This window comes from Schistocerca gregaria, chromosome 10 (assembly GCF_023897955.1).
Source record: "Schistocerca gregaria isolate iqSchGreg1 chromosome 10, iqSchGreg1.2, whole genome shotgun sequence".
NCBI classification, from domain to species: Eukaryota; Metazoa; Arthropoda; class Insecta; order Orthoptera; family Acrididae; genus Schistocerca; species Schistocerca gregaria.
Genome location: NC_064929.1, coordinates 193551027 through 193575650, shown reverse-complemented (window position 1 = coordinate 193575650; position 24624 = coordinate 193551027). Strand labels below are relative to the sequence as shown.

The following is a 24624-nucleotide window of genomic DNA, read 5'->3' as shown; positions in this document are numbered from 1 at the left end:
GACATGTTATACTGTGCATGTTGAAGCAGTGTTTATACCAATATGTGCAATAAATTATGTGTAATAAAATCAGTCCCACTACTTTTAAATCAAACTGTGTGTGTGTGTGTGTGTGTGTGTGTGTGTTGAAACTTCTCTCAGAGCTAGCATTAAATTGGTCTTACTGTTCAGATCTGCTCAAAGCTGACTCAAATTATTAATGTAACTTTTACATCCATTGCTGTTTTATTCCAGTTTTGTAATTCAGTTGTGAATTTAAACTACTGACGACACTTAAGATAATTAGTTTTTCTTTTTTTTTTAATTTCTATCCTTAAACTACCAATGATACTTTTTTCATCAGTTTTGCATTTTAAATTACACGTATGAAGACCTCTCACAAAGACAATATTGCAGTGCCTGTGTTATTCAAAATTACGATGCAAGACACTTGGTTGACAACATATGGAAGGGAAGTTTAGGTATGGCTGTAAGTCATGCTGACATAGCATAATGGTAAGGTGACCGCTCGCAGTAAGTGGGAAATCTGGGTTCCAGTCCTGGTCTGGCATAAATTTTCATTGTTGTCATTCCATTATATAGCTGATGGTTGCTCATGTTTGTCATTGTGAATGCATTTCCTGTATCTTTAAAAGAAAGTTAATTTTTTCAGGAAGTAAAAAAAAATCTTTGTTTAGTAGGGTAAAGTTAGGTTAAGTGGATCACTTTTTACATTTTAATTTTATGTATCTATATTTTACACAACAAATAAACATTTAGAACACCATTTTTTTCGATATTTACTGAATGTTTTAAAAATAAGGGCCCAACGAAAATATTTTAAAAAACAGAGACCAAAGTGTAACATAGTTGCAAGTGGTCCACTTCACTGAGCCATTCAGTGTGGTTAACTGGACCACTGACATACATTGGTATTCACTGAAAAAACAATATATATTACAACAATAGCCAGTGCTTCGTACTATGTAACATAGGATAATGAAATGCAAACAGTTATACACTCAAAATAATCAACAAAAGACTGATAAACAGCTAATATGATGTGAAGTTATGCAAATAGCAATTGAAAGAACACACATTTGCATATCGAGCAGATTTTAATTGAAATTGATTATGTTATTTCAATACATCAGTCTCTGGTACAAAACTTCTTTCATCTGTTGTCATAAATTTCATTGTTCCAGTCAATCATTTGTAAAATAAAACATAATGTCTAATAGTAGTAGAGTCTTTATGATAAACTTTCACAGTCACAGAGTTTGCAAACTTTTAACATGTTAACAGCACTTTGACGTCTTCGGTGGAATCAAAATGCTGCCCCTTTGTGTCTTGTTTCAGGCGAGGAAAGAGAAAGAAGTCCGGTAGTACCACGTCAGGTGTGTAGATAGGTGAGGAAATGTGGCAAACACCTTGCTGAGCCAGCCACTCCTGCACCAACAGCGTGGTGTGGCACGGCATATTGTCATGGTGGTGCCTCCAGCAATGGGCAATGTCCAGTTGCACCATTGACTCATTTTTGAAACCTCTAGCACTTTAGTGTAAAAATGTGCATTCACAGTTTGTCCAGGGAGTACAAACATCCTTGTTGATGCTGCTACAATGATCAATGAAGACCAGAAGCACAGTTTTCACCTTGGACTTGCTCATCCAGGCCTTCTTTGGATGAAGAAGCAAGTTAGCATGCCATTCTGAACTCTTGTGTTTCATCTCCAGGCAATACTGGAAACACCACAGTTCAGAAGTTCTGTTGAAGTCTGCACACTGGTTGTGGCAACACTACACAGCAGTTCATGTGAGAGAGTGTGCTCACCCTCCAAGGGCCACCCCCCTACCCCTGCACCACACCCAGCCAGTTGGCCACCCCTCCATCGGTTTGTCTGGTATACAGAAAATCAGTCCTATTTCTTGATCACACCCTGTGTATCTCTTTCCCTCTAACTTACGTTTCACTTTCCCAATCACCACTACTGCCAGTCATGGGCACTCCCTGAACTGCCAGGAACAACATTCTGTTCTGCTGCAAGTTGTGTCAATTTTGAGTTGTGGCATCTGCTCAGTAAGCTTTTTCCAGGCTCTAGGGACACCCTGGCACCATCTGACATTCAGTTCCCTGTAATAAAAATGGAAACTCCTGTTACTGTAGCAATGAGATTATTTACCACAGGTGCTTCAATCACAAAAATGTGTGGAAGGAATCCGAAGGAAACAGGAGAAGGAAAGGAAGAGTAAGAGGTTGCCATAAATGCAAGTGAGCTAAATGTAGATGATGTGTGGCTACAGCAATGTACCATAATGCTCGTATGACTCACAACAGAGACTGTCATGACAAGGATTGCAGGATTCAAGAATGTGATTCAATGTCTACATCTACATCTACACTCCGCAAGCCACCTGACTGCGTGTGGCGGAGGGTACCCTGAGTACCTCTATCGGTTCTCCCTTCTATTCCAGTCTTGTATTGTTCGTGGAAAGGAGTGTCGGTATGCTTCTGTGTGGGCTCTAATCTCTCTGATTTTATCCTCATGGTCTCTTCGCGAGATATACGTAGGAGGGAGCAATATACTGCTTGACTCTTCGGTGAAGGTATGTTCTCGAAACTTTAACAAAAGCCCGTACCGAGCTACTGAGTGTCTCTCCTGCAGAGTCTTCCACTGGAGTTTATCTATCATCTCCGTAACACTTTCGCAATTACTAAATGATCCTGTAATGAAGCGCGCTGCTCTCCATTGGATCTTCTCTATCAACCCTACCTGGTGCGGATCCCACACTGCTGAGCAGTATTCAAGCATTGGGCGAACAAGCGTAATGTAACCTACTTCCTTTGTTGTCGGATTGCATTTCCTTAGGATTCTTCCAATGAATCTCAGTTTGGCATCTGCTTTACTGACGATCAACTTTATATGATCATTCCATTTTAAATCACTCCTAATGCGTACTCCCAGATAATTTATGGAATTAACTGCTTCCAGTTGCTGACCTGCTATTTTGTAGCTAAACGATAAGGGACCTATCTTTCTATGTATTCGCATCACATTACACTTTGAGATTCAATTGCCATTCCGTGCACCATGCGTCAATTCGCTGCAGATCCTCCTGCATTTCAGTACAATTTTCCATTGTTGCAACCTCTCGATACACCACAGCATCATCTGCAAAAAACCTCAGTGAATTTCGGATGTCATCCACCAGGTCATTCATGTATATTGTGAATAGCAACGGTCCTATGACACTATGTCTGTACGCTTCTACATCATTTAGAGAATCTGGAGTTTGGGAAGAGCATCTACATAGCACAGATTTAAAGTCCAGTGCACTGTGGTCTGCAGCAGTCTCCGCCCCTTTGTTGTCAGCTTTGGTATAGAACACAGTAGATGGTGTCCATTCACGTGAGTGGTGAGCTGACTGTTGGTCACACCAACAAAACTGTCTGTGCAGAAGTTAAGAGTCCGTGCAAAATAATGTGGCCAGCAGATAAGCAGCTGGCAGGGCAAATGCCAAGTGCTGGCAGGGAAGAGCCCTTCTAACCTGAATCCTATACTCATTTTCAAAAATGTTAAGTGGAGCCCATTCACGCCCGCATAGTGACCATTCAAAAATATGTTTTCTCTAGTATCTAAAAAAAATTACACTGAAAATGCAACAAAAGTAATGATTTACTTTTACCTGACAGATGAGTCATAAGTGGCAAATTTCCAATAAAACCTACACTTCTTTTGCTGCTGTGTTAAAATTTGCTTCCTTTGCCAAAACACGGGAGAGTTTACACGATGTCGCCTCACTAACATGCTGCACAGATCCAACTGTGGGAGAATTCTGAAAATGTACTTTATTAAAGTGAGGAACTGAAGAAAAGTAAGGTCAGTTGCTTATGGAAATGCACAGCCTTTGTACAAAAATATGCATGTAATGTCTTCACTTATACTGGTCCAAGACCCAAAGCATTTCTCATTTCACCAGTTATCGATGGCCCATAAAACTTACATTCTTTCATTGAAAAAAAAAAAAATCTGTAGTTAATGGAACAACACAGTAGATAACGAAATTTCACATAATAACCATGTGGCAAAATACTCTCCACTTGGTGTGCTATAGTTTGCCAAAATCTCATTTCGATATCAAACTGTTTATGAAATATGAGGAATGTCGTGGATAATTGATTATGGCTTTATCACTAACACCAGCGCTCACAAATGAGTGCGTTACATCAGATGAATTTTTTCGAGACTGATGGCAGATGGATATCTCCACCCAAGTCCAAAGAAAAATTCAATATGTTAGCTAAACTTCATATGCAGCAACATATTCTTAATGTGCACCAAACACAGAATCACAGTGACCTCTATTTTTCATTGTAAACTTTTTTGAATTTCGGGCAGTGTCATCATGAAGCTGACATATAAATCTACAAGTACATAAAAAATTAAATTCTTTTACTGAACAGTTTCTGTAAAATCATGTGTGTCAATTCTATCACCACCAACTGGCCGAAGGTAGGCAAAAAATGTCAGCCTCCCCTTCCGAACAAATGAACCAACTTGCCCAGCACTGTGGACAAACATTGGTGACTGTGCGTCATCCTGTGCAGACTCTACAGCTGAGCTGATATACAATGAGACCGCATTCACAGGTGGCCATGGTTGTGATAGTGTAGATTATGCCTGTGGTGCAAGCGGAAAGATATAGGTCTCCAGTCTGGAGATTCCACATCGATATGACCCATGTGGCAAAGGTTTGGGGGATATGTGTGGCCTAAGGATGGATCAGACTATTTCTTAGATTAAGTGTACAGTGGAATTCAAGTTTGGGAGAGGTGAGAATAATTTTGGGGAGGATTTGCTCTGTTGCAGCATACAATGAAAGTTTGCTGAAGTTCTGGCACAGGGTGTGGTTATGTTGCTCCCATGTGGGTGACAGAGGTTTATTAGAAGAGTGCTGCTTAGCAGCTCATTTGTGGGGACAGTTGGAAACTTAAGGGTGTGTGCTGATATGGCACAAGAGATCTGTTTGTGGACAGTGTTCATGGGTAGTTCCTCTCTGTAGATGCCTCAGGAAGGAAAGCTAATTTATTGGAGAGAAGCTTGGACTGAGTACATGATTATTTTCAAAAAAGTTAAGATGTTTCCGTCTTGATTGTTAAAATAAGTTCTGCATTCTTATTCACAATGAGCAAGCAGTAAAGGAAATCAAGGTGAAATCTGGAAAAGGAATTGAAATTCAGAGTGAAGAGACAAACACTGTGATGTTTGTCAACAATATTGTAATTCTGTCATACAGAGCAGATGACTTGGGGGGAGGAATTGAAAGGAATGGGTAATGTGGTCAGTCTCTCTGATAAACATCAACAGAAGCAATATGAAGGTAACAGGATTAGATCAGTCAATGCTGAGTACGAAGGAAGCCATAAGGTAATGTGTTACAGCCACAATATGTCAAGTAAATGTGTGGTAGACTACATAATGTGAAAACAGGACACACAACAGTCAGACATCAAGGTAATAGCTTCCAAAAACCCTAGATAGCAGTCATTGTTTTTTAGCGGTGATAGAGGGATTAAATATGAAAAGGGATCAGAAAGAGAGGAAAAAGGATGAGTGTGTGGAAGTTCAATTGTAGAAAACAGTAAAGAGCACCATCCCAAGGGATGAAATGTCATCAGTAGGGGAGGAACGCTGATGGTGAAAGCAGCAGAAAACTTCTGTGGAAAAATCAATGATAAGAAAAGATGGAGAGAAACACACTGGGGAATTACAGAGTAAGTGAGGATGTCGAAAAGAAGGAAAACAAAGCATTCTGTACATGGTATTAGGAGACTAGAGGGAAGCAAGAAGGAATACACTGATAAGAAGGTGGCTGAGAGTGGTAGGAGGAAATGGACAGGAGAGTGGACGAAGGCAGTGAGGGGAGTATAAGAAGGTTCTCTACAAAATGCTTATCTAAGAAGAGAAACATGATGGATAATCAAGAAAGAAGGAAACAAAATTGAGAATGTTTAGGAAATAAAGGAGATGTAGAAGAGATATTCTGAAGAGCTACTAAACAGCACTGCAGATATGGAAGAGAAAAACGAGCACCAGAGACTGCCAGGACAGAAGTAAAGGAAGTGAAAGACCACGAAAGGAGACATTTTATGTGGACTGGATGAAGATGTGTGGAGATGGAATATAGCGAAGGACACCTGGCCCTACACAAAATTGCTAGGTGGGTCTAAGGCTTCCATTAGTCCCTTGTTGACCAGACTGATGAGGAAATTGAATACAGCAAAGTGAAGTTTTGAATTTCACATTAACGAAATTGTTCACACAAGAGAATTGTATAAACCTACCCTCATTTGACCATTGGACAGACTCCCATATAGACTACATAGTAATAAGTATTTCCTGGTATATATATAAACAACTGAAACATTTGAAAGGAAATAAGTCACCATGCCTAGATGCAATCCCAATTCAGTTTTTACAAAGGGTACCCTATGGAATGGTCCTTTAGCTAGCTTGCATTTATTGTGAATTTCTCGCCAAGCACGAGGTGCCAAGCGCCTGGAAAAAAGCACAGGCGACTCCATTATACAGGGTGTCCCAGCTATATTGTCCACCCAAAATATCTCAGGAACAATAACAGCTATTGGAAAACTACTTTAACCGGTATCAATGTAGGGGTAGGGCCCGTGAATGTACATATTTGGAAACATTCTAAAATGAAAGCATGTGAGTTTTTAACACAAACTTATGTTTTTTTTTAATGGAACTAATTTTTTTCTTCAGCAATCCATAGCATGACAAAGCACATACACAATGGCGTTGATTGCATCGCAATATTCCCGTTACACCCCGAGATATTGAGACACGAAGTTGACGCTTGAAACACCCGACATGCGCTGCTAGCGCACGTCCTGAGGCTCAGGCGTGAACCCCATGCTGCCCGTAATCGCAGCAGGAGGGCAGCAGACCGTATTATTCGTTTCGGACCTCTTGACAAGTATGGAAGTGTGATTACACATGTCAATCACATCGCGATTATGGGCAGCATGGGGTTCACGCCTGAGCTTCAGGACATGCGCTATCAGCACATGTCGGGTGTTTCAAGCGTCAACTTCGCGTCTTAATATCTCGGGATGTAATGAGAATATTCCGATGCAATCAACACCATTGTTTATGTGCTTTGTCATGCTATGGATTGCTGAAGAAAAAACATAAGTTTGTGTTAAAAACACACATGTTTTCGTTTTAGAATGTTTCCAAATATGTACATTCACGGGCCCCAGCCCTACATTGATACCGGTGAAAGTCTTTTTCCAATAGCTGTTCTTGTTCCAGAGATATTTTGGGTGGACAAGATAGCTGGGACACCCTGTATACAAATGGTAAAAGAACAGACCCACAAAATTACAGACCAATATCAATAACTTTGGTTTGCTGCAGAATCCTTGAACATATTCTCAGTTTGAATATAATAAACTTTCTTGAGACTGAGTAGCTTATGAACACAAATCAGTGCGGTTTTAGAAAGCATCACTTGTGCAAAACTCAGCTTGTCCTTTTCTCACGTAATACACTGAACTGTGGATGAAGGGCAACAGGCAGATTCCATATTTTTAGATTTCCAGAAAATATTTGACACTGTGTCCCACTGCAGGCTGTTAACAAACGTATCAGCATATGGAGTAAGTTCACAGATATGTGTGTGGATAGAAGACTTCTTAGCTACTAGAACCCAATATGTTGTCCTTGACAGTGAATGTTCATCAGACACAAGGGTATCACCAGGAGTGCCCCAGGGAAGGGGATGAGCCACTGTTATTCTCTATGTACATAAATGATTTAGCAGACAGGGTGGCCAGCAATCTACAGTTGTTTGCTGATGATGCTGTAGTGTATGGTAAGGTGTCAAGGTTGAGTGACTGTAGGAAGATACAAGACGACTTGGACATAATTTCTAGTTGGTGTGATGAATGGCAGCTAGCTCTAAATGTGGAAAATGTAATCTAATGCAGATGAGTAGTAGAAACAAACCTGTAACATTCAGATACAGTGTCCTGCTTGTCACAGTCAAGTCATTTAAATACCTAGGCATAACATTGTACAGCTATATGGAATGGAACGAGCATGTGACAACTGAGGTATGGAAGGCAAATGGTCGACTTGGGTTTATTTGGAGAATTTTAAGAGTGGTTCACTTGTGAAGGAGACTGCATACAGTACACTGGTGAAACTTATTCTTGAGTACTGCTTGAATGTTTGGGAACCACACCAGGGCAGACATTGAAACTATTCAGAGGCGGGCTGATTTTCAAAGTTGAAAGCACAAAGGTTTGCAAAGATAGACAAGATAAAAGAAAATTCGCAGACAGCACTTCACACAATCCAGCAACTGGTGTATCAGGGCTGCTTCGGGAAGTGAAATAGCTCAGAGCAGTGTATCAGTTTCAGATGAAAGTATTTCAAAGGAGACCAATGTAATGGCAAAATTTTACAGTGCTTACTATGATGTCATACTACCAAGGTTTTCAAGGTGATTCTGGAAAATAGTGTGGAAGATGATAGGAGGAGGACTGAGGGAAACAATATGTGCTTATGCCAGGAAGATCAACAGTGGATCCAATTTTTAGTGTAAAGCAGGTAAAAGAGACTACAAATATGGTAAGAATTTAATAGTGGTGTTCCTGGACATTGAAAAAGTGTATGAGAGAGTGATAAGCAACACAATCTGAGAAACTCTTCAGAAAAGGGGAATTCAAAGGCTGACTGTAAGAACAATAAAGAAAATGAATCAGCAAAGTGTAAGTCATGTGGAGTAGAAGGAAAGAAGGGAGATTGGCTTCAAAAGAAAAAATGTGATGAAGTAAAGGTGTTTAATATTTCTATTCTTCATTACTGTTATGGATAAGATAATGACAGATGGCAGTGCAAACAGGAGATGAAAATATGAGAGCAATGGTGTTTGCAGATGTTTGAAAGGTGGGGGAAATGAGGAAATACAAGAAAGGCCAACTGCAGTGGAGGTCCGCATCCCTACCCAAAGGAAGACACTACTATTTGTTCCAAATGCTAGGACTATGTTGCATGTGTTGTGTGTCTATTAGCAGCACTGACATTTTACCTTCTGAAGATAGGTACTATATCATAATTTTAAAATGAATTTGCCTTGTGATACACACACAATTTCACATCTCCAATAAAACTTTGATCTTTTATTACCTGAGTCTGACAAGCTTACGTGGAAACTTATCAAATGGTACTCCAGCAATAATGGAATCATTGAGTGTCAGACAGCGCAAATTGGACAACTCCACAATACTGCCCAGACCTGGTTGCAGCTGTGAAAGGTCCAACCCTTTCATCACTAATGTATGAAGATGTGGTAGCGATGTGAGGCGAGGGATCAGCTCTCCGCCGAGACGTCTGCAATATGACACATCCAGCCTGGAAGCAGCAACATGTTTGCTATCATTTATTTGCAAAAAAAGGGGCTGAGAAAAAAAACATTAGTCTTAGAGATTTGATTAATTTACACACACACACACACACACACACACACACACACACACACACAGGCCACTGCAAAAGTCATGGAAACTGTGTCTCCAAAATGGTAAAAAATTAAAACAAATTCTGAAAGAGGCAAATGGCAAGCGAGTTTAAATGTAAGCATTACATGTTGGCATAAAGATATAGCGTAACAAATTTTGTAGTTTCAAATGCATTTTACTGTCTATTGCAATATGGACATGGACCTGGATATCTCAGAGTTCCTTGTAATAGTCTCCGAATGAATCCATCACACACTGCGAATGCCATGGAAAATGTTGAATAATACCCGTGGCCTCACCACACCCACTGCTGAGGCAATGTCTTCACATATTCAAAACCATGTTGCATGCAGTGGCTCTTTCAGTTTCAGTACGAGGTCATAATTGCAAGGTCTAGTACATATATGGATGCTCCCGTACTTCCAATGAGCAGATTATATATATATATATACACACACACACACACACACACACACACACACACCTGCAGTCTCAGGCAATTGAAACCACACTGCTTTTTGTGTCTATCTGTGACTCAGCATCACCGCTATATGATGAGTAGCAACATTCCTTCTCTAATATTGTTACATACCATCCTGGATGTTCCATTGTTTGGCTTTTATACAGCAATTATTAAAAATATTGTCACTCAACAATATCAGACAGGCTACAATGTGAAACACTCATTTCTTTAAAACAGTTTCTGGAAAGTTACCCATACAGAGAGAGAGAGACCCCTCCAGCCCTATTTCAAGCATTAATAAGCTCAAAGAAAGGCATTCTAGATTGGTATTTTAGTCATTAAAAATCATGACATGAAGCTCACTTTACTGACCCTGAACTGTAGCTTCAACCACACCAAGTTTTACTCACTTACGACAATTGTTTGGAGCCTGCTGCTCCACCATTCAATGTTTCATTACAAAATCGGCTACTATTTTTGCATTACCGAACAAAGTCAAAAACATAGCTTACTTTTGAAGATGTTCCAGATGGTAGATCTCACAGAAGGCATCATCAGACAGCATACTGACAAAACTCAGATTGAGTTCCCGTAAAACAGGGCATGCACGATAGAAGCCAATCACTGATTCATTATACAGATTTTTTGAACTTCGTAGATCCAGCACTTTCAGTTTCTGCAGCCCTCTGTCCCTGAAAGAAACAAATATAGTTTCCAAGGTGACTGATTTGTATTGCCCCTTTAGGGCAGAAATTAGGAGCAGACAAGTCTAACTCAATAAGCTGAAATTCAATGATATTCATTGAGAAAGCACAATATTTACTTTCAATACTCAAGGATAGTAGGCTTGTACCAGACAAGTGTAAATTGCGTGAGAATGGGAAATGAGAGAACAGAATAGCTGACAGGGAGAAATGATATGAAACAAGAATGTGCTCAATCTCGGCTACTCATCGTAGAGTTGATTAACAATAAGGCAAGTGGCAGAACAGCAGTACCTACTGCTGATATTCCACCATCTTTCTAGAGTGCATATGGGGCAAATATTTCTTCTGCTATTTCTGTTTATAATCATACAACCACCCTCAAAGTCAACTGTTAGCTGAATTAAAATCACTTGATGCAATGTTATATGCCACAGATCATCATATGGTTAGGTACAACAAAAAATCATTTCATTTTGTGGCCACTTCCAGTGTCGTCGTCCTTGCCAAGTCAGAATAATTCTTTTGCCACTTGCACTGTTGTCTTCTTGCCAAATTTAGTGTTTTTTGCCAATGCTGATATTATTTGGTCAAATTTGGTATTTTTTGTCAAATTCTTATTTTTTTAGTCATATTTGGTGTTATTTTTTGCCTATTTTGGTGCCGTTTTTGTCATCACATCAAAGTTTGTTACATGGAAAATGCACTGTCATTTTTGAAATTATACATAAACCTCAGCCTTGAGGTGGTCAGAAGTCCAAATGCTGCAGTTTTAACATTCAGTAACTCTCAGTTATGAGTATTAGTAAATTACCATCCTCAGATTTACAACCTTTTTGTATGGTGAACTAATAAATTTCGCAATTTCTCGTAAAAATCCCCGATTTCACTTTATTTCATTAAAAAAACGGCAATTTCAAGTTATTTTTCACATTGAAAAGTTTTCCTGCCCCTACATAATGGTTATTAGCTGATATACCAAAATAAGTATTTCTGTCCTGAAGGCATGCCAAGAAGATGACTAAATATTGTATCTGCCAGGAAAAATTCAAGAAATACTTTGCTTGCTGCCAATCAGACGCTATTGCAGGTCGCTGAGGGGGAATTATAAATGATTATAATTTACATATGATTGAAAAGAAGTTTTGCAAAGTGATAGCCCAAAATTTAATCCAAATAAGGTCGGCTAGTGGTCAAACAAAAAAGGATGAACCTACAGTATACATGATACTGAATGGGGAATAGCTGAAAACAGTGTGAAATACGACACTGATATACCAAACGAGCTTATACCAGTTTGGTTGATTGCAGTATAAACCTGAGTCACAAAGGGAAGGGGAAAAGTAATGTGTGAGCATCTTACATCATTGAAGAAAAGACATTTTAACACTAAAGCTGCTGTTTATTTGCTGGTTGGCTAGTTTCAGACTTTATCCATTTTCACAAGCCCTTTATGTCTGTTGAGGATGTGGACAGCTCTGTTTATGTCGTCATACTTAAACAAATCTCAGATTTTCATTACACAGCATGATGTGATCCACATGGCAACAATATTTTACAAACAGAGAATTTGTTCTTATTGGCTTACACTTTGTGTCACACTGACTTCTTTAGTGTAGCTTTTAAGGTACACTTTCACTGAAAGCGAGCTATATCTGTCAATTAATTTTGAAGTTATGAGCAATTAAACAATGGATACATTTTTTGGGCACTCTGTGTATAAGTAATGCCCTCACCATGGTGCAGGGCACACTTACAGTGAAAAGCAAGATGTTGATCAGCCACCTGAATGAGCACAACAACTACTAAATGATCAAAATTTTCTAGAGAGATGATGAGGTCTTGTACATGTTGGTGAATACAGCCTGAATATATCAGGGCTAAGATAGTGTTTTAGAAATTCTTTCAGATGATAATGATATCATTTAATACTAATTTCCCAGGTACTGTGCACAAAACTTCTGTATATTTTGCCTTCAAGATAAATCTTATTGCTCATGACACTGGCCAGATTGCCAACTGAACAGACATTCAGCTTTTTCTCAGTCTTCCTATTGACGACACCCCTTCAATCCCCCCCCCCCCCCCCCCCCCCCCAACATTTACTCAAGCTTTCCTTGTTGTCTCCATCTGCAAAGGCTGTCCAGGCCATCCAAGCATAAACATTCCAATTGGCTCTAATAAAACTGCCGTACTGTCAGCCCCTTATCTCCCAAATTGATTTCTTATTTTGACGTACTTTATGTAATGGGGATCTCAAGAACATTTCCAATGGCTCCAGTCACGTTGAGTCACTCTTTGTGATGGTACTTGTTTTCACAGCACCTCTTGGGACCCCGTAAAAGTGGTCTAACATGTTAGTGGCAATGTGAGCTCCTCTGAACTAGTTTTGCAACCTCACTCATGGCTAGACTATGTAGAGAAATTATACTTACAGGACAGGTAAAGATTTCCACATTTCTCATTATCTGTCTTAAGGTGTGCTAGTCGCCCCTCACTTTACCCTGCTATTACTACTGTTTTACCTTCGCTTGACAAGATTGTATATTGTGGTCAGGCTGTAGATGCCTATTGTAAATATTTATTAACTTTAATACATATTAATATATTATTTAAAATATTTATATACCTTTCTTTGCAATGGCAGATAGATGTCTGTCAGTGCACGAGTGCACTCTGATGGTCGCTCCGTATGAAATGTGGCAGGCTGTGCATGAGCTTCACACTGCTCTGTATTCGAGAACAGTCAGGAAATGTCATACAAAACTCATGGCTCAAGCGTGTGTGGTGGATGTTGTAAGAAATTGTCATCAGACCAGTGCAGGAAATGTTCACCTGAAGACCCTCAAAACGCCAATCAGCTCATTCAAATGGTCTGACGCAACAATTGATCCAAAATGTCATTAAAAAGGACTTGAAATTTTGTTCGTGGCAGCCACACTGCTGCCAAGATCTGTCTGCAGAAGGTTGTGACTGTCTCACTGAGTACAGGGAAATCACATTAGGACAGTTCAGAGACTCCTCTGAGCTGTTTTTTAATATAATCTGGAGTGATGAGGCTGTGTTTCACATGGGAGATCTGTAAACTGCCAAATTATCATTAGTATGTGACAGGTCCTCTACAGGCCACGGTTCAGAAAATGCAATATCAGCACATGGTAACACTGCAGTTCGGTACAACATCAAAACAAATTATCCTTCCATTCCTTCTTCACAACACAGTTAGCTCACACTGTTACCATCTTGTGCAAGAAAATTAAGTTTGGCTGCCTGTGTACATGTTCAACAACAGCATCACATTTACAATCAGCATACAAAAATAGTTCCAAGATTGCACATTTGTTTGCGTGGTCACGTTCCGCAGCACTTGTTGAAACCAATTTTTACTCGTTTTTCCCTCTTAAGCTTACTGCGATTTGATTAAGGAAGTTTTAAATCAGATGTGTTTCGTTTTTATTTATAATACATCTTCTGTAGTTATTTTACAAATTGGATACATATGGTTGTAAATTTTTGGCTGTTTAGATTAAAAACAGCATTTTTACTTACAGTGTTTCTGCCTCTTGTTTACATATTCTTCAAACTACTACTTCTTCCCTCTTTGTTAGCAGAGGCTGATGTCTAAAGGCTTCATTTCACATTTACGCTAGTGGTTTTTGCCTTGCTGAACTTTCTTACGTTGCATTTGCGTTATTTACACTTCACCTGACTTCTGGAGACCGAACAGAAGATGTACATGTTGTCATGTGTGTTCTCACTCAGCACAGTATTACAGAGTTTGTCTGTTTGCTTTTGCATAGGTTGAGAGGACTGCACACTGGAGAGTGGAGAGGTGTACACACAGACACAAGCAGACATTTGTAAAGGCAAAGAGTTCGGGCAGAGATGTCAGTCGAGGCAGAAGTACAGAGGCAAAGACGTTGAATGACAGGTGAGGTACGTGCGGCAGCAACTTGAAATTAGCGGAGGCTGAGGCCTGGTGGGTAACGGGAGGAGAGGATTACCTCACATGTCATTCAACAACATCTTTGCCTCTGTAATTCCGCCTCGACTGACATCTCTGCCCAAAACTCTCTGCCTTTGCAAATGTCTGCTTGTGTGCGGATGGCTGTGCACGTGCGACTGTATACTTGTCCTTTTTTTCCTCCTAAGGTAAGTCTTTCCGCTCCTGGGATCGGAATGACTCCTTACCCTCTCCCTTAAAAACCACATCCTTTCATCTTTTCCTCTCCTTCCCTCTTTCCTGATGAAGCAACCTCGGGTTGCGAAAGCCTGAATTTTGTGTGCGCTTGTTTATGTGTCTATCAATATGCCAACACTTTCGTTTGGTAAGTTACATCATCTTTGGTTTTAGATATATTTTTCCCACGTGGAATGTTTCCCTCTATTATGTTGAATGAAGTGTGATCTGTTTGTCAACTTTGTTGATGCATGTGCAGAATACTCACAGCACGCTACGTATTTTGGAATGGAGGATGTTTTCGGCAGTCCTCGATGGCTAACATCTGGATGACTGGCAGGCACCCAGTTGAAATATCTTTGGATGTATTCAACAAAAACCAGCTGCAACCCTGAAATTTGTATGAACATTCAATTCACTTGAAAATTTTAAAATTCGCAGTACGTAGTATGCGTACCCAATCTGCTGAAACTGAATCAGTGGCTTGGTATGAGAGGTCGAACACACGTGTAGATTGTTCTAACAATGTCGGTTCTATTCGTGTTGAGTCATGACATATTTAGTTTATATTTCTCAGAAAAATCATCAGCAAGATAAATTTTACATAATTATTCGAATGGGTTATGTTTCCCTCTACTGTTGACTTTACCTGAATGTAATTTGGAAACTTTAAATGCAGGGTTATTGGAACTACAAGACAGACTGAATATGTATGCAAGACTGGCCCTAGAAATGTTAACCAGTCATATTCCCAGAAGACTAAGTATTAATTTAAAAAAATGTGTGTGTTCACCATAGAACTTACCTAAATGCCAGAACAACTGTGCCAGGAAATGGCTCTATGGCTGTCATTGTCAGTTCCTGCAAGTTCTTCATCCTCAGCAGAGCTGTAAAATTCTCCACCTCTGTTGCTGGTACGGTCGAGACAACGAACTTGTAAACCCTCAAACATTCCAAGCTGACAGCATAGGATGCAAGCACTGGGAGGACGCACCTGTTATTAAACAGAAATGCAGTTCGAGACACTTATTTACCACCTCTCACATTTCAGAAGTCCAAAGAAATAGTGCACCACATATCACAATGCCAAATTAATGGTGCTAATCCTGTATCTGAAACATAACCATGCTCAGTTGTGACTACTGTCATTTAAACTGAAATATGAGATCTATATGATTACCATAATAATTTTATTAGAAATTATACCAGTCATTAATAAGTTATATTAACACAAATATTCTGTGTTCAGCAGTAAAAATACTGCGTGATAAACAAAAACTTATCTCTCCTGCAGGTCTTTTTGACGTTCTTACATTCACTCCTCAATATACACGGTGGAGAAAAATTGTGTCATAAAATGTTAACTCTGGATAGCTGGTGCCAGTAGGAACTAAAATTACTAATGTTGTGTAGGTTAACAACGCACCACTTTTAAACTATGGAAACTTGGCTCCACATGCTCCGATTGGCCGTAGTATTGCCCCCTGTTGCCATTAGTCGGCTGACGGGCAGTGCTACGGTTGTCAGTTCACACATACAAATGTCCCTCGCTCTGTCGTCCGTCACTGCCCCAATGTGATACACACGTTTCAAATAGGTCTTGCTATTTTTCTCCACCTCAGAGGCATTCAATGTAAGCTTCACTTCGGAGTATACACATGTCACCTGCAATTTAGTCAGACAGTAAGCATGGTGGCACAGTATTCATTTGAAGAACAACAAGTTATGGTTTTTGTTTATGGAATAGCCAATGGTAATGCACATGGAGCTCAATGGTTGTGTGAGGAAAGGTACGCAGCAAGACGCCACCCACACCCACAAACATTTACAGCAATTCCCGGTGACTTGGCAAAACAGGCTCATTAGTGGAATATCATGGTGATGCTGGAAGATCTTGAACACGACGGGATGCTGCATTTGAAGAGATTGTTCTTGAGCACTTTGAGGAAGCACCTACAACAATTACTCAAGCGGTTGGACACAACATGGGGGTCATGCATCGGTTAGTCTGGGAGGTTTTGAGGGATGACAGCCGTATCCATTTAGTTTTCATCCTGTGCAAGACCTAAATCCTGTGTCAGACTATGCACACATGCTAGGGTTTTGCCGGTGGTTTTTGCGACGTGTTGCACAAGATCCCGACTTCCCCGCCACTGTCTTGTTTATCGACGAGTACACCTTCCATCGGGATGGCCTTTACAACACTCTATGTGTTCATTACTGGGCAAGGGGGGGGGGGGGGGGGTGACTATCTATCTGATTGTGCCGGTCCGTCTACCTCCTTAACTTACCAGGGCAAATTACCTCCACTTTTTGCAAGAAACTTTACTGGGCCTGCTAGAAGATGTTCCCCTGGAGATAAGGCTACACGTTGTTGCAGCACGTAACAGTTGTGCTGTGTGTGGATATTTAAATGAACTCTTTGATGGCCGCGTAATTGGCAGAGGTGCTTGTAGGACATGGCCCCTGTGATCACCAGACCTCACGCCACTAGACTTTTTCCTGTGGGGATTCTTCGAGGTACTAGTTCACCCACCTGGACACAAACCACCTAGAAACGAAACGGAATTAATGGATCACTTTCAACATGCCACCAATCACATCAGGGCATTGCCAGGAATCATTGAGTGCTCAGCATAACTCTGTTTGACGTTACCAAGCTTGTGCCACGTGACAGGGTCACCAGTTCGAGCACCTGCTTTAAGTAAACAATGTCCTAGAAAAAAAAAAAAAAAAAAAAAAAAAAAAAAAAAAAAAAAAAAAAAAAAAAGGTCGGTTTTCAGGGCCGACACAATTTGTAAAAGACTTCCTGTATGCAAACTAACAGCTGTTAATGGGTTTGTTCCCAGTACATCCACCCCCAGACCCCGCAGAGTGAAAGGCTGGCTCTTTGTACAAATTGCCTAAATATCTACATTCAGAGACTTAAAATTTCTGATAGCTACATGGCAAGCAGCAGTGTTTGCAATAAAAGTGTATGAAAAGTAATAATGTAGTACAAAGAGGACTTGGCACATACATGTAAAAATATTTTCTTTGATGAATACCGCTGTAATCATGTAAATATTAAGCTGCTAATTGCAGATACGCATCAGCTGTATAATACAACTGAGGATACATTAGTTGCAGCTTTGTCTCTAATTTATACAGTTCAGTTTTGATGGCATAAACATGAAGAGCATTGAACGGTATAGCGAGTTTATTAATACAATATACCGATTAAGTTTTTACGCTGTCTATGTCTCACGTTCACAAAAACCTCGAATCATAGAGTGAACAAATGATTAGTGTTCCAGGAACCTATACTGGGTGAGCAATCAGAGAATATATTACAACACCTTAAGTGTCACTGCTATAGGGACCATGAACACACTATTAGACTAAAACATCCTTCAGGAAGCTATGGTTTGGTTCACAATGAACTCCTTAATCATAAATTTAAGTAAGACTAATAACTTAGTTTCTCCATGGCTGAATGACAAAATCTACATAGCATCAATTGACACAAAATGGGGTACTACATAAAAAATAATTTGTTTCCTTTCCTTTCAATGACTATGTGACCTGGAAAAAAAGGTCAAGTGTCACTTTTACATCTTTTAATACCCCACATTAACGCAACACATGATGTGTACCAGAACAGTGGCATATATCAAATTCATTACTCTGACTGAAGCAAGCAATATCAGGCAAAGTGAGAAAGTTTTAAATGCAATATAATGAACACACACAATTTAAAAAAAATAAAATAAAAAAATAAAAAAAAGTATTAGCAGCTATACAAGACATGCAAAAGGTACACAGTATCAGAAACAACCTTTTAATCCTTCATAAAATGAATTAGGGATAATTTATGGACATTTGTGGAAATTTATGCTCACCTGAAAAAAAGCCACAGGTAAGATACTTAAAAAGCAATGTGCATTAAGGAGCAACAATTTCTTGGATATCTGCCACTCATTTATTGACAACTTTCTTTGAAGATTTTCAGGAAGTTCACAGTACCTAGTTGTTTGTAAACAGGCACAACAAAAAGACTGCTACATGCTTGAACTTCCAACCTAAAGGCCTAAACACACACATTCATGCAAGCTCATCTCACATACATGACTGGCCCTGAGACCAGAGACAGTAGTAGTGTGTGGTGCGCGCGCGTGTGCGTGTGTTTTCGACGTTGGATGGACTTTTGGCCAAAAGCTCACTTTTACAGCAATTTTTCTGTTGTGCCCGTACCAAGGCAGGGACTCGAACCCAGATCTCCTGCTCACTAGGCAGAATTGCTAACCCCTGTGACACCCTGAAACTACAGCAAACTCAGCTGTGTAGATCACCCGAGTACGTCTCACACCCTACTACAAACTCCAATTCATGCCTCAGTCAATCTTGACGTTCCCCTTCTTAGCTCTTATACGTATTGCAGAGGTTCTCCAGTACTGGAAGAACACCTTAGCACTCAACAAAATGGGGATAATCCTGCCTGCACCTCATGTATAAGTTATTTATAAATATTATGAAATTACACATTCCACAGACATATTAAGTCTCAACTATGTCTACAATTATGTCTACCTAATGAGCAGAAAACGCAGGTTTCAATCCCAGCCTTTGTTCAAAGTTTAATTCATTGTTTGTGTCTGTATTCATTATCACAGATCCCACTACAAACAATAAAATGTGATAGTCTTTCATAGCTGTAGAGTAATAAAATACAATATATTGAAACAACTGTTTGAGCTCATTAAGATTTCAAAAGATAGTTGATAAAAAATATTAAACTTCTGCTATTGCAGCTGCCTCTGCACTTTCAGCTGAGATGACAGCACAATATTCTTTGTGAGCTGCACAGCCAGAGGCCATTAACACTGTCACTGACTATAACAGTTACTACTTATATTCACCGTAAATTGGAAATCAAAATAATATTTGTTCATATCAGTAAAGTTTTAGGCTCTTACATTTTATGTAAAAAAAAATAAGATCTGCAACTACCCTTTAAATATATGATTAGCCTACCTTACACTGTGCCCCGGGGAAGCTTGATAGGACTGGTACTGTTTTCTGTGTAAATATATGATCTGGCAGACAAAATGGATGGCAATTGTGGCTGTTTGTTGACAATGTTAAGGTATATGGCGAAGTGTTGAAATTGAGTGACTGTAGGAGGATACAAGATGACTTCGACAAAATTTACGATTGGTTTGGTGAATGTCGGCTAGCTCTAAACATAGAAAAAGTAAGTTAATGTCAATGAGTAGGAAAAATGAACCTGTAATGTTCAAATAAAGTAGCAGTGTCCTGCCTGACACATATCTAGGTACAACATTGCAAAGTAACATGAAATAAGGGCATGTATGGATTGTGAAAGGGAAGACGAGAGGTCTACTTTGGTTTATTGGAAGATTTTTGGGAAACATGTTTCCTTTGGAAAGGCGACTATATATAGGATACTGTGTGATCTATTCTTGAGTACTGCTAGTGGATTTGGCATCCACACCACGTACGATTAAAGGAAACCATTGAAACAGTTTGAAGACAGGCTACTAGATTTGTTACCATTAGGTTCAAATAAGATGCAAGTATTCTGGAGATGCTTCAAGAACACAAATGACAATCCATAGAGAGGAGTAGGTAATCTTTTTGACAAACAATATTGAGGAAATTTAGAAAACTGGCATTTGAGACTGACTGCAGAACAATTCTACTTCCACCTACATTCATTTCGCCTCAGGACTACGAAGATAAGATAGGAGAAATTAGGGCTCATACAGAGACATATTTGGAACGGGAAAGGAAATAACTAGTAGTGGTACAGGGTACCCTCTGCTATACACTGTATGGTGGGTTGCTGAGTGTTTACAGAGATGTAGATTTGACGTAAACTTTTAATGCAAAAAACAAACTGGGTGGGGATACATGGGAATCATAACTTCTACTGTACATAAGGATAAATATTTTAATTTAATTAACATGTCCAGTCATTATTTTCACATCAACATCTAGTACAAATAAACAACACACACAAAGAAGAAAGGTGAAACGTGTTTATGGCATGAAAATTGTGATTCATTCAGTTGTAATTACATGGCCCAAAAGTAGAAATACCGTAATATTATACGCAACTGTGGATGACAGGACTACATACGTTGAAGATAAATGTTATACTAGTTAATGGTGGATGGGAAGAACAACTGTCTGTAAACCCACTTATTAGCTCTAATTTCTCCAATTTCTTCATTGTGGTCATTTCAAGAGATGGGTGGAAGTACTATGTTGCTCAACTTCCTGCAATGTACTCTTGGATGTTCAGTAGTTAATGTTTCCGTGATGCACATGCCTTCCTTGTAGTATTTGCCATTGGAGTTTATTAAACATCTTCATAATGTACTCACACCAATGAAACAGCATCAATGAACAACACCAATGAAACAACATCAGTTTTCACTGGATCTTTATTCTACTAATCCAACCTGGTAAGAGTCCCAAGCTGATCAGCAATACTCAAGAAATGGTCAAAGAAGTGTTTTGCAAGTCACTTTCTTCATGGATGAATTTCACTTCCTATGGATTCTTTCAATGAATGTCAGCCCAGCATCTACTTTTCCTTAGATTTTTTTGTGTATGTGTGGGTTTCTTTTTTTTTTTTTTGGGTGCAGAAACAACTTATGTCATACACGTCAATGTCAGAATCATAGAACATGATGACAAAAAATGAATTAAAAATGACTACAACAGAAGACAGTTAAAGGAAAAGGTACTATCTCTTGGACAAAGGGCCATAAAAGACATCATAAAGACAATGGAGGTCCTGGACTAAAAATTAAATGTCCTTCGCGATATTGCTGCAATGGATAAAAAGTAAAATTCAATCGACAGACCGCGCTTCATTTGCTAAAATGGCCAATAACTCAGACAGCAAACATAAATTAGAATGTAAGTGGTAAAAAAAATTCTATCAGGAAATAGCAAACTGTCAAAGGTTGAGGACAATGAGCACAAAGTGCTGGGGGATCAGCACTTAACAGATGACTATGTTTAAAAAGACAGCGCACAATACACAACCTAGCTAAAATGATCTCATGGCGAGAGGGCTGAGGAGGAGGTTGGCCAAGCTGCCGGCAGAAGTTTATTTCTCTGGAGCTTGTTCCTGTGAAGGGAAGACCAGTGGTAATGCCAAAGTGACACCACCTGCTGACAGATGGCAACACAGATCATTGAAGCGAATAGAAAAACTAGCGAGCTGAGATCCGAGGACTGCAGCCTCAGCAGCAGTGTCAGCTACCTCGTTTCCCGTCAGACCGACGTGACCAGGAATCCACATAAGCATCATGGTGGTTCCACGAGTGAGCAAGTGAAAGCTTTTCTGGACCCGTTGCACTAAGGGATGGACGGTGTACAGTGCTGAAGCTCAAAAGGGCACTGAGAGAGTCGGAGCAAAAGAAAATTGAAATGCCTATGTTGCTGGATGTACTGCTTGGCCTAATACAGGGATAAGAGCTCCAGTGTATATACATAGCAGTATTCTGGAAGCCGATACCAAAAATCTTTGCAGCCAGTGACAAAGGCACATTTGACACCACGGTCAGGCCGAGAATTATCAGTACACACAAAAGTACTATCATCAAGTTCCGTGCGAAGGCCGAGAAACTTATGGTGACAGAACAAGGCTTGAGTAGTGTCCTTATGAAATGAATGAAGTCTAAGGTGAACACAAACAATCACAAGAAGTCAAGATGGTGAAGGGTTCACACCCATAGGGAAAGAGGCAGGTACCATGAAGTTAAGCTGCCGGAGCAACAGCCAAAAGCAAACTCCAGGAGGTAACAGAAGAGGGATACAGCCCAGAGAAGTCACTGAACGAGCCGGCATAGGATGGGTGGCCAGACAGAGCATACAAATGGCACGTGTATCTGACAAGAAGAAAATCATGGCAGTGCAACAACGGTAGTTTGGCAGCTTCTGCATACAGACTCTCTACGGGGCTACTGTAAAAGGCGACAGTGGCCAAACAGGTGCCACAATTGTGGATTGTATTGAGACAGCGTAATACGGATGGACATACAGATGCATAAACGAAACACCCGTAGTCGGATTTCGAACGGACAAGGGACCGGTACAAATGGAAGGGGCGGCCCAATCCCCTCCCCAGGACATACTCCTGAGGACACGTAGGACGTTGAGGAACCACATGCAGCAGGCAGCCAGGTAAGACATGTGGGAAGAGCAAGGAAGTTTCCTATCAAGCATGAGCCCCAGGAATTTCGTAGTTCCAACAAACAGAAGAGCAACAGGCCCAAGATGTAAAGACAATGGAAGAAACCCACTGTGCCGCCATAAATTCATACAAACAGCTTTGTCAGTGTAAAAGCGAAAGGCAATGTCGATGCTCCACGAGTAAAGATTATCGAGAAATTGCTAAAGGCACCTCTAAACACTACAAATCCATGGAGAACTGGAATAGATGGCAAAATTGTCAACAAAATGGGAGCCAGAGATGCCCAGCAGGAGACATGCCATAATAGGATTAATGGCAATAGCAAAGAGGAGAACACTCAGGACGGAACCCTGAGGCACATTGTTTTTCTGGACAAATGTGTCCCGACAAGGCAGAATCCACACCTACCTCGAAAACTCTGTCTTTTAAAAATTCCTGAAGGAAGCAAGACATGCCGCCTTGAATGCCCCACATGTAGAGAGTACGGAGGATACCAGTCTTCCAGCAGGTGTCATAGGCTTTCTCCAAATTGAAAAACATGGCCGCAGTCTGGTATTTCTGCAGAAAATCATTCATCACATGGGTTGACAAGTTGACGAGATGGTCAACTCCAAAATGACATGCCCTAAACCCACACTGTTAATAAATTCCGAGAATTGAGCCACCATACCAATCGCACATGACCATACATTCCAACACCTTGCAAAGACAGCAGTAGTATGATTGTATGTATAAGAAGAAGAGGAGGTTGGAAGTATGTGTGGCAGTAAGTCACCTAATGAATGAATCTGAATATTTCTAAATATTTGGTCATGGATTTGGAATTTGCACATGTCAATAGTGAACATTCTGAAGTATTTTCATTTCTGAGACTTGAAATTTTTGCGTCAAGAGAAATGGTTGCATTGTGGACTTATCAGTGGTGGGTGTCACTAGTGAATGCTATATACGATTTTCAATGTGTGGACTTTGAATATTTCAGATTAAGTGGCTTAGCCTAAGCATTAAAAACTTTCCTGCTGGTAATTCTGAGAGTGATCTGCAATTGGAATTTTGTTAGTTCGTAATTTTGGAACTTTAAATTTAGACTTGAGCTTAAGGAACCATTTTTGTTGAATTTCAGAAATTAATGTGATGAGTAAAACTGTTCTTTCTTTAAGCCCATGCTCAGAAAGGTATTACTGCAGCAATGAACAGTCATTGTGATAAATGGTACTTCATTTCAAAAAATAAACATCTGTTACAATTTAAAAATCACTGTGAGTACTGAACATTAATTCACTGAGTTTCTTTAGGGTTAGTGCAACAGATGTGTCGGTTAGCCCCTGGACTGTAATTTAGCCAACAATTAAGACATCCAACCACACCATACAGATCCCCTATAAACAGTGTTTTCCTCCATTGACAATTTGTTATTCGTGCTGATGCACACAGGGGCTCAAGTCACTGCATCAACAATTATTTGGTGTAAAGAACAAGTTTTAGCTTCTCCATTTGGCATTCATTCATCAATTATTTATCTGTCCACGGATCAGTAGA

The 24624-nt window shown here is 39.9% G+C and overlaps 1 protein-coding gene across 6 annotated transcripts in view; it reads right to left on the bottom strand.

Moving 5' to 3' along the window:
• Window positions 1-687: 687 nt before the first annotated feature.
• LOC126293520 (uncharacterized) overlaps window positions 688-24624 on the bottom strand; it is a 51284-nt gene continuing 27347 nt past the window's right edge. The window contains exons 5-8 of one of the 6 annotated variants that reach the window (XM_049986773.1): window positions 15679-15867; window positions 10502-10681; window positions 9195-9419; window positions 688-2110 (exon numbers count right to left, since the gene is read on the bottom strand). In XM_049986773.1, coding sequence (XP_049842730.1) covers window positions 1975-2110; window positions 9195-9419; window positions 10502-10681; window positions 15679-15867 — 730 coding nt within the window. In that variant the 3' untranslated portion in view covers window positions 688-1974. The remainder of the gene's footprint in view (window positions 2111-9194; window positions 9420-10501; window positions 10682-15678; window positions 15868-24624) is intronic. The other 5 variants (XM_049986775.1, XM_049986777.1, XM_049986774.1 and 2 more) reach the window with 5 other exon arrangements.